Source organism: Papio anubis, chromosome 1, assembly GCF_008728515.1.
Source record: "Papio anubis isolate 15944 chromosome 1, Panubis1.0, whole genome shotgun sequence".
Taxonomy (NCBI): Eukaryota; Metazoa; Chordata; class Mammalia; order Primates; family Cercopithecidae; genus Papio; species Papio anubis.
Genome location: NC_044976.1, coordinates 130934882 through 130952402, shown reverse-complemented (window position 1 = coordinate 130952402; position 17521 = coordinate 130934882). Strand labels below are relative to the sequence as shown.

The 17521-nt window shown below is 42.3% G+C and overlaps 1 protein-coding gene across 12 annotated transcripts in view; it reads left to right on the top strand.

Annotated features, from left to right (window-relative positions):
* Positions 1-16845, top strand: part of SLAMF6 (SLAM family member 6) — a 33072-nt gene extending 16227 nt beyond the window's left edge. Inside the window, exons 1-8 of one of the 12 annotated variants that reach the window (XM_009184894.4) lie at positions 5268-6342; positions 6527-6859; positions 11847-12110; positions 12550-12660; positions 12999-13037; positions 14065-14147; positions 15976-16047; positions 16397-16845. In XM_009184894.4, coding sequence (XP_009183158.1) covers positions 6562-6859; positions 11847-12110; positions 12550-12660; positions 12999-13037; positions 14065-14147; positions 15976-16047; positions 16397-16444 — 915 coding nt within the window. In that variant the 5' untranslated portion in view covers positions 5268-6342; positions 6527-6561 and the 3' untranslated portion in view covers positions 16445-16845. Of the gene's footprint in view, positions 1-5267; positions 6343-6526; positions 6860-11846; positions 12111-12549; positions 12661-12998; positions 13038-13264; positions 14384-15975; positions 16048-16396 lie in introns of those variants that run through there. The other 11 variants (XR_002516992.2, XM_021925803.2, XM_021925780.2 and 8 more) reach the window with 11 other exon arrangements.
* The last annotated feature ends 676 nt before the right edge of the window (positions 16846-17521 follow it).

Below are 17521 nucleotides of genomic sequence, written 5' to 3'. Positions count from 1 at the left end.
ATTTGAGTTCCCCAAAACACATCATACAGTAGATGAAACTTGTAAACAAATGTACCCCAAATGTCTGCTGTCTTGACATCCTCACCAGAGGATGGGCAAGACTTTAGCACCACCTTCATGTTGCAAGGGGTTCCCCAGTGACTTATGAGAGTCTCAAAGGAAAGCTTCCCATGAGTCCCCAAAGCAGCCTACCAGTTGCTAACATGAGGCATCTTTCCCATTCTTAAATTCCTTTTCTGCTTCTAGTCCTCTACACAGGATGCCAGCAGAGCCATTTAGATGCCCTGCCTATTCCAAGAACATCAATATTCATGCCAAGGGTGCTGGTCCCGGATGCTCCCAAATCATCAGTGTTGATTCCCGGCAGAGCAGAGAAAAGGACCTCCGTGTGCCCTCTGGGCCACACCACAACACCTTGGCCCTGAAGCAGCTCTGCTCCTGTCCAAAGTGTCACGTAGGGTCTTTTAAACATTTTCAGTAGCATCTGACCTTCACTGTCCCTAAGCATATTTTCTCAAATCTAGTTTTGCTTTGGTTTGGTTTTGGGTCTATGGGGAACTATTCCTACCATCTCATCCATCCTGTGCTCCTTCTCCCTTTCCTTCACCACAAACTACTTTCTCCCCTTCGCCCTGTACCAATGCCAAACCCACATAAATATAAGCAGAGGCAAACAGATATTTTAGCTCATCCTTGAAGGATAAATAGGAGCTTACCATGAGGAAAGAAAGGTGAAGAAGGGCATTTTAAACAGAGGGAAAAGCAGTGAAAAACTAAAGAAAGCAAGGCATTCTTGGAAGAATTACAAATAATTAAGTAATGGAGAGCTCATAAGTTTTATTCAAGAGTTTGCTACAATGTCATCTCCTGTGAACTGTTCCCTGACAACTCCCAACTGTCCCCAGTTCAGGATTCTATCAATTTGTGCTTCCGTGGAGCACATATCTCTAACAATTCAACATTTATTGAGCTAGAAAATGTGTGCTAAGTTCTAGGAATATAGAAATAATAATCAGAATCCCTGACCTCAAGATTATGGAAAAGAAAGGAAAATAATCTTATAACAAAGAGAAAGAACTGCTTGCAATTGCATGTGTAAGTGCAATAGTGATACGAGGGCAATGCAGATGCAAAGCCCTACACTAGCTCAATGCCCAGCCCACCACATCAGAACTAACTACTCATTTACCTGTCAGGCTCCTCTATCAGATGATGGACCCAGAGGACTGACAGTATTTATATTCCCAGTTTCCAGTCCAGGAACTGGTACGTAAAACAGACCTAATAAATGTGGTCTGAATGCCATGGTTCCTGAGGTTTTACTAATTGAATTAGCATAGAAGTTAGCAAATAGAATGAATGACTTGTTACATAAACTAATTATTTCAATCTATAAAATCAATGGAACTTAAAGGAGTGTTCTAGGCAAGGGAAGAACAGCTCCTGGTGAGTCCTTGGGCCACTGAGTAAGCCCAGATCCCCTACCAAAAGGAGTTGAGCTTTAACATTATAGACAGAAAACCTCCAAGAGATGGAATGGAGATATGTCCATTCACTCAATAAATATTCAGGGGATGCTTACTATGTGCCAGGCAATGTTCAAGAATGTTCACAATAGTAAACAAAACAGACAAAAATCTTTGTCTCCATAGAGCTTACATTCTAGTGGAGAGGTGACAAAATAAACAAAAACAAATATGCAAATTTTAAAGTATACTAGATGGTAAGTCCTAGATGGTAAATCCAAAGGCAGCTGGATGTGCAAGGGTGGATAGGGGCTGATGGTGTGAAAAGAGTGGTCACACTTCCTTAAACTCTCTGAGCAGGAATGTTTGCATTAATGACTTTATAGAGGCAAAAGAGTAAGCTGCATGGATACTTGGAGGAAGTACATTCCAGACAGAAAGGATTGCAAATGCAAAAGTCCTGGCCTGTTCAAGGAATAGCCAAAGGGGCTGGAGCAAAGTGAACAAGGGAGAGAATATAGGAATTAGGTCGAAGAGAGAGAGATGGCCAGATCATTTTGGTCCGTATAGACCATTGACATGATTTTGTTTTGTTGTGTTTTGTTACTGTTTTAACTTTTTATACTGAAATACAAAGAAAAAAACTATACGAATCTTAAATGTCAGCTCAATGAATTATCATAAAATGAACAAATCTGTGTAGCCAAATACAGATCTAGAGATAGGACATTATCAGCATTCCAGGATCCTTCTTTTATACTCTCTCCTATTAACCACCTCTCCCTCCTCAAAGGTAACCACTCTCTTGACTTCTGGCAGCATAGATTTGTCTCTTTATCAACTTTAAATAAATAGAATCATATCATTGTATTCTCTGGTATCTGGACATTTTGCTCAAAATTTTTCTTGTGGTATTTACCCATGTGATTCAGAGGAAAAAGGAGTCACGATGACAAATAACAGTGTATTAAAATGCTCATAGGAAAGATGTTGATGACAGCAATAATCATGTGCCTGGAACCCATATGACAATTCATGAAAGAGAGAGGAAGTGCAAGCTTACCCAGGAGCTGAGCACTAGGACGCCAAGAGACATTTCCTCCCCTATTCAGCTCCTCTCGTAAGAAGTAAGAAACCCTCAGAAATGACAACATTCCATGCTCATGGACTGGAAGAATCAACATCGTTAAAATGGCCAAAGCAATTTCTAGATTCAATGCTATTCCTATCAAACTACCAATGTCATTCTTCACAGAATTAGAAAAACTATTCTAAAATTCTTATGGAACCTGGCCGGGCGCGGTGGCTCAAGCCTGTAATCCCAGCACTTTGGGAGGCCGAGACGGGCGGATCACGAGGTCAGGAGATCGAGACCATCCTGGCTAACACGGTGAAACCCCGTCTCTACTAAAAAATACAAAAAACTAGCTGGGCGAGGTGGCGGGTGCCTGTAGTCCCAGCTACTCGGGAGGCTGAGGCAGGAGAATGGCGTAAACCCAGGAGGAGGAGCTTGCAGTGAGCTGAGATCCGGCCACTGCACTCCAGCCTGGGCGGCAGAGCGAGACTCTGTCTCAAAAAAAAAAAAAAAAAAAAAAATTCTTATGGAACCAAAAAAAGAGCCCAAATAGTCAAAGCAATTCTAAGCAAAAACAACAAAGCCAGAGACATCACACTATCTGACTTTGAACCATACCATAAGACTATAGTAACCAAAACAGCATGGTACCTGTACACAAACAGACACATAGACAACTGGAAGAGAACAGAAAACTCAGAAATAAAGCCACACACTTACAACCATCTGATTTTTGACAAGGCCTACAAAAACAAGCAATGGGGAGAGGAGTCCCTATTCAATAAATGGTGCTGGGATAACTGGCTAGCCATATGCAGAAGATTGACACTGGACCCTTACCTTTAACCATATACAAAAATTAACTCAAGATGGATCAAATATTTAAATGTAAAACCTCGAGCTATAAAAATCCTAGAAAAAAATAGGAAATATCCTTCTTGACATTGGCCTTGGCAAAGAATTTTTGGCTAAGTCCCCAAAAGCAATTGCAACAAAAACAAAAATTGACAAGTGGAACCTAAGTAAACTACAGAGCTTCTGCACAGCAAAAGAAACTATCATTATAGTAAACAGACATCTTACGGAATGAGAGAAAATATTTGCAAACTATGTATCCAACAAAGATTTAATATCCAGAATCTATAAGGAGCTTAAACCAATAAGCAAAAACCCCATTAAAAAATGGGCAAAGGACATGAACAGACACTTCCTAAAAGAAGACATACAAGTAGTCAACAAACATGAAAAAATGCTCAGCATCAGTAATCATCAGAGAAATCCAAATCAAAACCACAATGAAATACCATCTCACACCAGTCAGAATGGCTATTAATAAAAGTAAAAAAAAAAAAATAGATGCTGGTTTGGTTTATGATATGGTTTGATTGTGTCCCCACCCAAATCTCATCTTGAACTGTAGAGCTCCCATAATTCCCACATGTCATGGGAGGGACCCGATAGGAGGTAATCGAATCATGGGGGTAGGTCTTTCCTGTGTTATTCTCATGATAGTGAATAAGTCTCATGAGATCTGGTGGTTTTATAAAGGGGAGTTCCCCTGCACACATTCTCTTTGCCTGCCGCCATGTAAGATGTGACTTTGGCTGGGCACAGTGGCTTACATCTGTAATCCCAGCACTTTGGGAGACTGAGACAGGTGGATCATAAGGTCAGGAGATCGAGACCACAGTGAAACCCCATCTTTACTAAAAATACAAAAAATTAGGCGGGTGTGGTGGCGGGCACCTGTAGTCCCAGCTACTCGGGAGGCTGAGGCAGGAGAACGACATGAACCCAGGAGGCGGAGCTTGCAGTGAACTGAGATTGCACCACTGCATTCCAGCCTGGGTGACAGAGCGAGACTCTATCTCAAAAAAAAAAAAAAAAAAAATGTGACTTTGTGCCTCCTTCACCTTTCGCCATGATTGTGAGTGCCATGGCCTCCCCAGCCATGTGGAACTGTGAGTCAATTAAACATCTTTCCTTTATAAATTACTAGTCTTGGGTATGTCTTTATCAGCAGTGTGAAAATGGACGAATACACTTTTTTGACTTTTTAATAATAGCCATTCTGTCAGAATGACAGCTGGAAGAGAATAGAAAACTCAGAATACACTAATATACTTTTTTAATATTTTTGTATAGCCATATACAGAAGATTGAAACTGGACCCTTACTATTCTGTCAGAATGGCTATTATTAAAAGTCAAAAAATAAAAAAAAATAGGTGCTAGGTCCCACGGTGAGGTTGCAGAGAAAAGCAAACAGTTATACAGTTAGCGGGAAATGTAAATTTTCACTGTGGAAAGCAGTTTGGAGATTTCTCAAAGAACTTAAAACAGAGCTACCATTCAACCCAGCAACCCCATTACTGGGTATATAGCCAAAAGAAAATAGATGATTATGCCAAAGGAAAATAGATGATTATACCAAAAAGACATATGCACCTGTATGTTCATCACTATGCTATTCATAAAAGCAAAGACAAGGATCAACCTAGGTTCCCATCAATGATGGATTGGATAAAGAAAATGTGGTACGTATACACCATGAAATACTAACCAGACATAAAAATGAATAAAATCATGTCTTTTGCAGCAACATGGGTGGAGCTGGAGGCCATAATCCTAGAAAACTAACACGGGAACAGAAAACCAAATACGACATGCTCTCACTTATAAGTGGGAACCAAACACTGAGCACACATGGACATAAATATGGGATTAATAGACACTGTGGACTACTAGAGGTGGAAGGAAGGGAATGGGTATGGGTTGAATAACTACCTATTAGTTAATATGCCCACTATCTGGGTGCGATATACCCATGTAACAAACCTGCACATGTACCCTCATATCTAAAATAAAAGTTGAAATTTTTAAGAAAAAGAAGGAAGAGATCCTGAGAAGGTTAGGTAATGATTATGGTTATTTATTCATTGACCCTCTAGAACATTTCCACAGACTCTACTACGTGTCAGACATGGTGCTGAGTACTGACATGCAAGGATGATTAAGGCATGGTCAGTTAGACAAACAGGTGAACAAGATTACAAAATAGTGTGATAATTGCTAAGAATTTGGGAAAGGATGCTAAGGAAGCATCTTCTTTAAGAATCATTGTGACTATTTCACCTTTTTTGCTTAAACATTGATAGTTCTGAATAAGCTCACAAGAATGTGGCCATCATGTGTTACTATGAAATTATATATATTATTTCTATGTGTATCAATTTTGTCTCCTCCTAATCTTTCTGAGAGAATAAAGAAAAATCTTCTGGTATAATGAAAAGAATACAAAGTCACTGGAGTCAGAAGACCTGGGTTTGAATCCTGACTCTGCTATTCTTTAGCTGTGCAACCCTGGGAAAATTAGTTAACCTTTCTGTGGCTCAGTTCCTTTATCTATAAATGGAAGTAATAATATCCATCCTGCCTGCCTCACAGATTGTAGTCAGCATCAATGAAATAATGTATAAGAAGAACTGACTATCCTATAAATCCCTGATATTAGTCCCTGTTACCAGCCTTCTAAATTGCACAGGCCTACTAAGATGGACACACAGTAGGCAATCAGTAAATATCAGGCTTTAATTATACTTTATTAGCAAAGACTTGCAGTTTTTGGAGTCTATAGTTTCCTGTCCCCCTCAACCTAATGTCAGAGGAATTCAGAGGCTGGGGTCACAAAGTATAGTTATGACCTAGGAGTGACCAGCCAGTGTAGAACCCAGCATGGACTGAGCCAGTTTCATCTAGACTAGCTGCCTACTAACCAAGAGTGGCTGACATTTTGCTAGAGGTGAAGCTCTGGGACTGTGATTATTCGTTTAGAACCATCTCCTTATGCTTTCTTACTCTGTCATATCTCTGAGTTTTGGTATCAGAGAGCTCTAACAGACTGGCAGAGTTAGGTGAAAGGGTGCAGGACTTGGCAGGGAGATTGTCAGGAACATTTGTAAAACCTTTTCCTTCTGTGTTTACAGGGAATCTAGTTTCACAAAGCAGCTCAACCCCACTGATGGTGAATGGGGTTCTGGGGGAGTCAGTAATTCTTCCCCTGGAGTTTCATGCTGGAGAGATGATTGAGTCCATCACTTGGCTTTGCAATGGAACATCTCTTGCCTTCATAGAACCCTCTGAAACCAAAAGTCCAAAAATCCACGTGACTCATCCTAAACAGCGAAAGCGACTGAACTTCACCCAGTCCTACTCCCTGAAACTCAGCAACCTGGAGATGGAAGACACAGGCTCTTACAGTGCCCAGATAACCACAGAGACCTCTGTAAAGCTGTCCAGTTACACTCTGAGGATATTCAGTGAGTCAAAATATGGGGTTTAATTCCATATGGACTGAAAAATATACATGTATTTCAATCCTGTGACTTCAAATGTGCACTGTCACCTAATGGTAAAGAATATGGCATTTAGAGTCATTGAGTCAGTGTCAACACAATGACATTGCAAAGCCAGTTAATGACAGAGCTGAGGACAGAGCCTGTCTTGTGTCCCAGCTCAGAATTACTTCACTCCAGTAAAATGGTCTTCTTCAACCGGAAATGTAGCAGAAGTAATGGAAATCAAATATTTATGATAGTGTTGCCTTGTGCATTACATGTATTTGCCATGTAATTCTCACAAAGCCTCCATGAGGTAGGTACAGATCTTATACCCTTGAGGCACAGCCTCAGTCACAGTGATTTGCGTACAAGTCACAGAGATAGTAATGGCAGCACTTCCCACATAACTACCTGCCACAACACCTCCCTTTTCACAAAGGCTAGTCTGACCCAGTAGAGTGATCTGTGTATAGAACAGTGGTCTACCTAGAAAGTTCTCTGCAAAGATAGGCTGATAATGAGAAGCATCCTTTCTGTCAAGTTTATTTAATTTTTAACAATATTTTCCCCCAATGGCTCATATTAATCACCAGTCAACAATCTGCCTTCCCAAGATTAAAAAGAATGAAAACGTTATCAACATAAAATTATGGAAACTATAATGAGGTTGCTTATGAGTCAATATCAGAAAAATACCTCTCTAGCAACCAGTGATATTCAGAGATGCCATTAATGGCTTTAGAATAACGACTTAGCAGGAGATTCAAGCATTAAATTGGCAATCAGACCAGAAAACATGAAAGACCACTGAAATTCTATAATTCTTATCCACTTGAGGGCCTGTAGTGTCTAAAATTCACTCAGAGTTCTTTGGGTTAAGACATGGTACTCAAAAAAGCACTGTTAAAATAAAATGTCTCCACAGACAGATTACAAGTTAACTTTTAGTATCCCCTGAATATTTGGCAGGTTTATCATGTTAGATTAGTCAATGGTATGTCCTTGAAGAATAGAACACCAAACAGGTAAACGTAATGGGAAAGAGGTGATGTCTGGAAAACTTCTACACAAGCGATTCTAACTAAAAGGGAAAAATCACCCTGGGGCAATGTATTACTTTCCTGAGGCTGCTGAAATAGAAATACCATAAAGTAGGTGGCGGAACAAATTCATATTCTCTCACAGTTCTGGAGGCCAGAAGTCCAAAATCACAGTGTGGGCAGGGCTGTGTTCCCTCTGGAGGCCGTAGGGGGCAACCTACTCTTTGCCTGTCCCATCTTCTGGTTGCTGTCAACACTCCTTGGTTTTCTTTGGCTTGTGGCTGCATCACACCAATCTCTACCTCCATAGTCAGGTTGCCTCCTTCTCTTCTGTCTGTCTCAAACATCCCCTTGCTTTTCTCTTATGAGAACACTTGTCATTGGGTTTGGGCACTATCCAGATTATACTGAATAATCTCATATAACTTAATTCCATCTGCAAAGACCCTTTTGTCCAATAAGGTAATATTCAGATTCCGGGAATTAGGACACGGACAGATCTTTTGTGAGGTCATTATTCAACCCACTACAGGCAGAATCACCCTGGGTGACCAGTAATTATCAAGGCAGTGTAGGATACTGGAGAGAAGAGAGACTCATCCAATGGAAAGCCTGAAATGGGTACCAGGCTTCATCACGTTTGCTGAGATAATGTTCCTCTAACATTGTTGAGAAGACCAAGTATGACTTATCTTGCAACAACCACCCTCTTGAGGCTCAATACTGATCTCTTTCAGGGATTTTTAGAGTGCCATCTCCTTCAAAGGCACATACACAAAGAACTGTGTGAGCTATACCAGGTAGTTTTATGATAGTGCAAAGGAATTTCTTTTCTTTTTTTTTTTTTTTTTTGAGACGGAGTCTCGCTCTGTCGCCCAGGCTGGAGTGCAGTGGCCGGATCTCAGCTCACTGCAAGCTCCGCCTCCCGGGTTTACGCCATTCTCCTGCCTCAGCCTCCCGAGTAGCAGGGACTACAGGTGCCCCCACCACGCCCGGCTAATTTTTTGTATTTTTTTAGTAGAGACGGGGTTTAACCGTGTTAGCCAGGATGGTCTCGATCTCCTGACCTCGTGATTCACCCGTCTCGGCCTCCCAAAGTGCTAGGATTACAGGCTTGAGTCACCGTGCCCTGCCAGGAATTTCAAGGTATAAGTTATATAGATTTGATTTTTAGCATTGCTCAATCTCTTGATATGTGCCAGGATATGAATGGCAAAGATTTGATTTTATGGGCCAATATCAATTAATTAGGACTGACTGCTAACATAATTTGGCTCTGTGTCCCCACCGAAATCTCATCTCGAATTGTAAACCCTACATGTCAAGGGAGGGACCTGATGGTTGCTGATTTGATCATGTGGGAGGTTTCCCCCATGCTGTTCTCATGATAGTGAGCTCTCATGAAAGCTGATGGTTTTAAGTGTGGCACTTCCTTGCCCTTTCTCTCTCTCTCCTGCTGCCATGCAAGACACGACTTGCTTCCCCTTGCCCTTCCGTCATGATTGTAAGTTTTGCTGAGGTCTCCCCATCCATGTAGAACTGTGAGTCAATTAAACCCCTTTTGTTTATAAAGTACCCAGTCTCAGGTAGTATCTTTATAGTAGTGTGAAAACAAACTAATACAACTGCCTAGAGTTTAATGTTAAGAAAATGTTGAAGCCATGATAAGTTTATTAATTGAGTCAACAATATTTGTTAGACATGGATAATGTCTAAGGCACTGTTGTAGCACCTGGAATACATCAGTGAGCAAAACAGACCACTGTCCTCATGGAGCTGACATTCTGGAAGGGAAGTAGAGGCAGGTAACAAACAATTCACATAACATATAAACAAGTGATATAGCATGTAAGAAAGCCCTGATTGGTATGAACAAAGGAGAGATTAAAACAGCATAAGAAGCATCAAGAGTGCCAGGGAGCAGGGGACAATTTTAAAAGGAGTGATCAGAACAAGCTTCATTGAAAAGATGACATTTGAGCCAAGACCAATTGGAAGTGAGGAAGTGTGCCATGCAGACAACCGGAAACCACGCCATCTGGCATAGATAGCAAGATCCCCTGTGCCTAGCCTACTCAAGAAACACCAAGGAGGCCAAACATCCAGGAGCAGACTAAGGGGTAGGTAATAGGAAATGAGGCCAGAAAGGAAACAGGGACCACATCGCATAAGGACTGAGAGCCATCACAAAGACTTTGGCTTCTACTCTCAGTGACACTGAGAGCCATCAGAAGGTTTTGCAAACAAGTAATATGATTTGACTTACTTGTCTAAAGGATTTCTTTGGCTGCTCTGTTGAGAATAGAGTTCAAGGGAGAGGGGTAGAAGCCAATGGCCCAATTAGGAGACCATTGCAATAGTCCATACAAGAGTTGATGCTAGCTTGGATCAGGGTGGTAGCAGTGGAGATGGTGAGCAGTGGTTGCATTTTGGACATATTTTGAAGATAAAGCCACCAGGATTTCCTGATGTGGGAGTATGAGATGAAGATATGAGTCAGCAATAACTCCAGGGGTTTTGGCCTCAGTGATAGGAAGGATGCAGTTGTCAACAAGTCAGGTGGGGAAAACTGTAGGTTGAGAAGGTTTGGGAGAGAAAAACAGGAGTCCTTTAGACTATACCAAGTTTGAGATATACTTACACACTTACATACATGTGGAAATGTCCTTACATATTCATTAAGTGGAAAAAGGTAGCAAGATGGATTTTTTTTTTAGTTCAACCATCAACATTGGATGAGGAAGATGTGACTTTCACGACAAATATTTGCTATCCCTGTACCAGGCACTGTCTCATTTATTCCTCAAAATTACCTGAGAAGTGAGTATTATTACCTAGTCTTACAGATAAGGAAACTGAGGCTTGGATATAGCAGTAATTTGTCCATGGTCATGTAGCCAGTAAATTACAAAGCCATGATCTTAATTCAGGTCTTCCTGACTCCAAATCCAACACTTTTCCCATACATGAAAACTCTGTTCTGGTAAGATTTCAGTACAGATACTCCACAACCCCTACTCAACTAAGCTTAAAGCACTACTCGGTCTCTTCTAATCAGAGAATTGGAGTCATTCTCTTCCTGGTTGGGTCATCTTTACTTCAAACCTCAGGCCAAGGCTAAGTTAGTAGCCTTTTCTGTTTTGCTCCCATGTTCCCATTGGTTCACAGTTACATCTTACTAGGCAGTATTTCCCGGTCTTTGCTCTCAGAAATATCTGCATCACATGTCATCTTACATGCCTAGATATGCCGCACTTCTTTGCTCCCCAGAATTGCCTGCTTGCTTTCTCAGCTTCTTCACTTCTTCCTTCCCCAGTTCTTTGGTTCTCAGCATTTTCCTTTCTGTCTTGCTGACCTTCTACATCTGAGTCTCTTTCTCACTATTGGAGCCAGCTTTAGATACAGTGAGAACCAGGATCCCCATAGATTCAAATTCCCCAAGGAAGTGATGCTTCCATCTTCCACCCCAGTTAGGTAATTCTGATAGCAGAGGAAACAGGACTCTTGCACCTGGTCTTTTGGCTTCTGACCTCACTGAGGTGCCCTCAGAATTCTCGGCTTGGTCTCCAAATTGTCTTTACACAGGGGCAGAGTGCAAGTACTAGAAGGGACCCCAGGGATAAACTGGAGCCCAGAAATATAAAATGACCACCCCAAAACTATCCAACTAGTTGATGGAAACCTCAGTCTCTCCCTTCCCACTTCTTCTGCTGGCTATCCTGTCCCATACTGATGTCCTGCATCATTTGGTCATCCCAGACCTTGCTACCATCAATTGGGCAATAAAAGCAGAGTCCTTTACAGAGTCTACAGACCATAATATACAGCAAAGGTGAAATACAAAACATTGAGGTGAAGGATATTTTTCACAAGGGGCTGAGCCAAGACATTTGTCCTTAATCTGGATCTTATTTTTCTGCAAACAGGACAACTGAGGACCATACAAGTTAACAATTACAGTCAGCTCTTTCAGAATAGGACCTGTGAGATCCATCTGACCTGCTCTGTGGAGGATGCAGATGACAATGTCTCATTCAGATGGGAGGCCTTGGGAAGCACACTTTCAAGTGAGCCAAACATCACTACCTCCTGGGACCCCAGGATTTCCGGTGAACAGGACTACACCTGCATAGCAGAGAATGCTGTCAGCAATTTATCCTTCTCTGTCTCTGCCCAGAAGCTTTGCGGAGGTAACAGCTTGCCTCAGGTCTGAGAGCCTTGAGCAGCTGTGGGGTGTAACGCGTCCTCACATCCTACATAATTTCCAAAACTGTGGCCCAGTGGGAGGCAGAAAATGCTGCTGGGAGGGGACAGATGCCCTCTGGAGCTCTGCATCTCTCAGTACTCCCAGAGGACTCTCCTTCCTTCCTCTCCATTCCCCAACCCCTCCTCCAACCCACTCAGAACCCAAAAGCAAAGGCCTGGGAAGGTACGATTGCTTTCTCCCTACAACTCCACTGGGCCCCACCCTCCCCTGCCTGCCACATAGGACTCTCACCCCAAAGCCTCTGGGTATAAATAAACCTACCTAGCCCCCAAATATGGCCTAGAAGAGGCTCCATGAAGGCTCCAAGAACAGTGGGCCTCACTTGATGTGTCTCAAATGTCATTTCTTTTTTCTCTTTTCAGATGTTAAAATTCAATATACAGATACCAAAATGATTCTGTTTGTGGTTTTTGGGATATGCATAGTCACCGGTTTCATCATAATGCTGTTACTTGTTTTGAGGAAAAGAAGAGGCAGGTTTCCTTTCTTCCTACTTGTCTCCTCTCCAGGGTTCCAGGGATTGAGAGTTTGGGGCCTCTGATTCCCAAGGATCTCTTGTGGAGGACAGGAGGAGGGAGGGAGGCTGCAAACCCCGGCTCAGCTAGTCCACTGAGATGATCCTGGGGTGTGATCTTGCACCTGCTAATATCCTCAGAGAAATATCCTACAGGGAAAAGTAGGACCCTGTCTCAGGGCTGCTTGCCCTTCCTTTTGGGTCCCCTCCCACCACATCCCAACACTCATGGGGTTGGGGGTGAAATGCCTCTCCCACTGCTGTCACACATTTCAATTTTCTGGTTTTATTTTTCAGATTCTCTACCTTTGTCTACTCAGCGAACACAGGGCCCTGGTGAGCATTCAGACTCTTAACTCTCCATCATAAAGCAGATGGGAAGAGCCAAATGGAAGAGAAAGGGGGATGGCAGAGGGCTGGATAATGACAGAGGAAGGAGTCAGAATGTCATTACTCAGACCACATGGTGTGAGGGGAGATGACCTGTAATCATGGGTCCTACATGGTTCACAGGCACAGGCATGTGAACCAGTCACTCAGACAGTTTCTCTTGGTGATATCAGGTTCATTCACCACCCTGCTGATGGAGACACTAAGTCCCAGTGAAAGGGATCATCCCTCGTCACCCAGCAAGTCCAGGGCACAGGCAGGATTAAAGCATCCAAGACACAAAACCAAACTGTCTGACTGCATCATTACTGTTGAGCCAGGGTTCTGGCAATGGATAGACACAGTGGAAAGAGAAAACATGATATAGAAACACAAACACAGGCTCTGGACTCAAGATTGGCTTTGGGTCTCATTTCACGTGTGAGTGATGCATGACATCGCTTGTAGAGGAAAAGGCATAAAGTCTGAAGTCGGAAGACATGAATTTGAGTTCCAGTTTCATCACTGCCTGTATGGCTTTGCACAAGTCAGTTAAGCTTTCTGAGCCTCCAGTTCCTCATCTCCAAAATAATCAAATCCACTATAGGGACCTCTGAAAAGCTTAATAATATCCTGTCTGTGAAATAACTGGCTCCTTATGTTTGCCAGCAAGGTGTCTTTAGCCCTTCCATAGGCAGTGCTATTTGGTCCCAGGAGCTTCCTGACCCACATGTGAAGCCTGAGGGAGACTCTGAAGCTTTAGGGGACCTCAACACCACCTCCTATCCCAAGAGATGTGGTCAGAAATAGACCACATGACTGAGAAGGTTCACCCAGAACTCCAAAGACTGTCAAGAATGAGTGATCCCTCAGGAAAGCAGATGCTTCAAACACCTGCCTATCTGGGGACACAGTGTGCACTGGGGAGGGCGAGGTCCTGGGAGAGCAGTTCCAGAGTCCTTCTGCCATTGACTGTGCCTTCCTATGTTAACAGCAGAGTCTGCGGGGAACATAGAGTATATTTCAGTCTCTCCAGTGAACAACACTGTGTATGCTTCAGTCACTCATTCAAACAGGGTGAGTCCTTTCAGCTTTATACGCCATTGTGTTGTCAGTTTTACAGCCATTGTTCACAAACTTGTCACCATAACCATCTGACTGATCAAATGACCATTGAGGGGAGGAGAAGACAGCCACAGCAACAGGGGCAGCAAAGTTATGTGCTAGACCACTCTGGTGTCTGCGTTCTCACCCTTAAGGACATGTTTATTCATACCCTGCTTTACACCGTTCTCCAACTGCTTGATACATCAGTAAGTCTTGTCCCTTCAGCTTAATTACAAGCTGACTGAAAGTACAAATTACGTCTTCCTCTCTCTTGCCCTGTATCCTAGCCTAATGATCAGTAAATACTTGCTGAATGGGTCAGAGTTCCACTAAGTTTGAAAGTTTCCTATGGACATAGTTCCATAGCAGGGGACTGACTTCTCACTGTGGATGAAGGGGTCTTAGGGGAGCTCAGAAATAGTCTCTCAAGAGGGGAAGGGGGCACAGTAGAGGCCACTAAACCATGAGCAATGTTTCACTCCTCCCCTCTCATCTACAACATAACAGGATGGCCTTGGTCAAGCATCAGCAACTCATCTGTCATGCATCCGCAGCTCCCCACCACCCCTAAATAAAGGACCTGCAGGTGGCACGTCTCTAAATAATACTATACATTTTGAGAGGCCAGTTTTCATGTCTTCTGAAAAATAAGCCAGGAAAGCTTAGTATTTTCCAAATGATGTAAGCAATGATCTATCTAGAAATCTTGGATTCCCTTCACCTATATTTGCAAAGTATGCTCCTTGATGACAGGGAGCAAGAAGGGGTACTCTCACTTGCTCAGGCATTTCTATTGCCTTTGCAAATTCCTCTTGAAGACAAGTTAACTCACACTCTGACAAATCAAAACACTAATTTCCTACAAATGTGTTAGCTTTCTGTTTAGCAAAAAGAAAAAAAAAATGTGCTTTGGAGAGTGCAGTGGCACAATCACAGTTCACTGCATCCTTAACCTCCTCAGGCTCATGTGATCCTTTTTCCTCGGCCTCCTAAGTAGCTGAGACTACAGGTGCGCACCATTACATCAGGACAAATTTTCTACTTTTTGTAGAGACAGGGTTTCGCCACGTTGCCCAGGCTAGTCTCAAACTTCTGCACTCAAGTAATCTGCCTGCCTCATCCTCCCGAAGTGTTGGGATTACAGGCATGAACCATTGTGCCCAGTCCAGGTCTTGATAATTCTCTAAATACTTCTTTAATTTAAAGTGTCAAAATCCTTGAGTAGGTTCTTTGAGGGGCGTAGGGACTTCTGCTATTATTTCTGTAACGTGCATTCCACACAGAGCCATTCTTAAGGCCAAGTGTTCCTATTCTACCCATTCCCCATGCTTGAGGAGACCCCAATGACAGGATGACCAGGCAGTTAGAATTATAGCAAAAGATGGAGCAGGCAAAATGGGCAGTTTCAGTCATAGCTAGTAAAAATTTGAGACAAAACATATAATATAACTATCTGGTATATAAGTTCTTTCTTAAAAAAATGGAGGAAGGAAAGTAGAGGTGGACAAAGGACAAGAATACTTCCTTCCCTTCATACAGCAAGGCTGTCTTTCTCTGGCTCTTGAGCCCACTGGTTTGCTGCCGTGTTGCTCTTCTGTTTGGGGCTCAGGAAATGCCACTAAACCCTCACAGGTTTGTTAGCTAGTGATGCTTGGTCTTCCACTAAACATTCCCCGGCCTTCCTCTGGAAGAACTTTGACATATTCTCTTTTTTGTCACACAGTCTTTCCTAAGAATATATCTATGCATTAATCTCTTTGTCTCTGTATAAGTCAAACTGGTATGATTCTTTTTACAGGAAACGGAAATCTCGACACCTATAAAAAATGCTACTGTCACAATTTACTCCACAGTTAATCATTCCAAAGAGGTAAACCCATGATTGCTCCACGTCTTTATATTCTTGCCTCTCTCCACAGACCTATGATTTTGCAAATAAAGTAAAAATAAAAGGGTCATCTTACAGATGCACAACCAGCAGCAGCATATGAAAAGTCTTGGGACATCACCAAAACATATCCAACAAGTTATTTTGTGTTAGGGTCACCATGCATAACTGAGTTTTCAAATTACATGTTTTTTAATTTAATCCTGCCCTGTGCTGTCAATATCTCTACTATATGCCTGTCAGTAGTCTCCAATCCTCCTCTGTAGTTATGAGGGGTGGGCTGAGGTTCCAGTTCCAATTAACCTACTTCATCTTCTTCTTTTTCCCACAGAGTAAACCCACTTTTTCCAGGGCAACTGCCCTTGACAACGTCGTGTAAGTTGCTGAAAGGCCTCAAAGGAATTCAGGAATGACACATCTTCTGATCCCATGAGAGAGAACGAAGAGCAGGAAGCTTGGTTCCTATTGTTCCTGGCAAAGGAATCTGAATATCTAGGATAGAATTATCACCTCCTGTCCTTCAGATTTAAAACTGCTTACCTGGGTCAAACACCTAAGGATAACATCATTTCCAGCATGTGATTCAAATAATATTTTCCAATCCACTTCAGGCCAAAACATGCTAAAGATAACACACCAGCACATTGACTCTCTCTTTGATAACTAAGCAAATGGAATTGTGGTTGAGAGAGAGTTTATAATCCAGAAGACAACCACTTCTCTCCCTTTAGAAAGCAGTAGGATTGACTTGTTGAGAAATAATACAATGTGTTGGTTACATGTGTAGTCTCTGGAGTTGGATGGGCCCCTGCTCATATCCTGATACAAGTTGAGCATCCCTTGTCTGAAATGCTTGGGACTAGAAATGTTTCAGATTTCAAATTTTTTTCAGATTTTGGAATATTTGCATTATATTTACTGGTTGAGTATCCCAGATCCAAAAATCCGAAATTCAAAATGCTCCAATGAATATTTCCCTTGAGTTTCATTCATGTCAATGCGGGGCTCAAAATCTCAGATTTTGGAGCATTTTGGATATTGGATTTTTGGATTTGGGATGCTCAACTTGTACAATGTTTATTAGACACATCTCCTGGGACATAGTGCCTAACCTCTTGGAGCCTTAGTCTCCCAGACTGAAAAAGGAAGAAGATGGTATCACATCAGTTTCATTGTTTGAGCCAAGAATCTAAGTCATCCCTGGACTCCAGCGTCTTTGTCACCACGCCCTTTGGACTCTACCTCAGAAATATTTCTTGGACCTTCCACTGCTCCCCCAACTCCTTGACCACCATCCTGTATCCCACCATCACCACCTCTAACCTGAATCCTACCTTAACCTCAGAACAGTTCTCCCCACTTTTGTTCTTGTCCCTCTCTAACCCCCTCTCCACAAGACTGCCAGAGTAATGTTTTTAATATAAATTGGATCCTTCAGTTGCCTGCTTAAAACCCT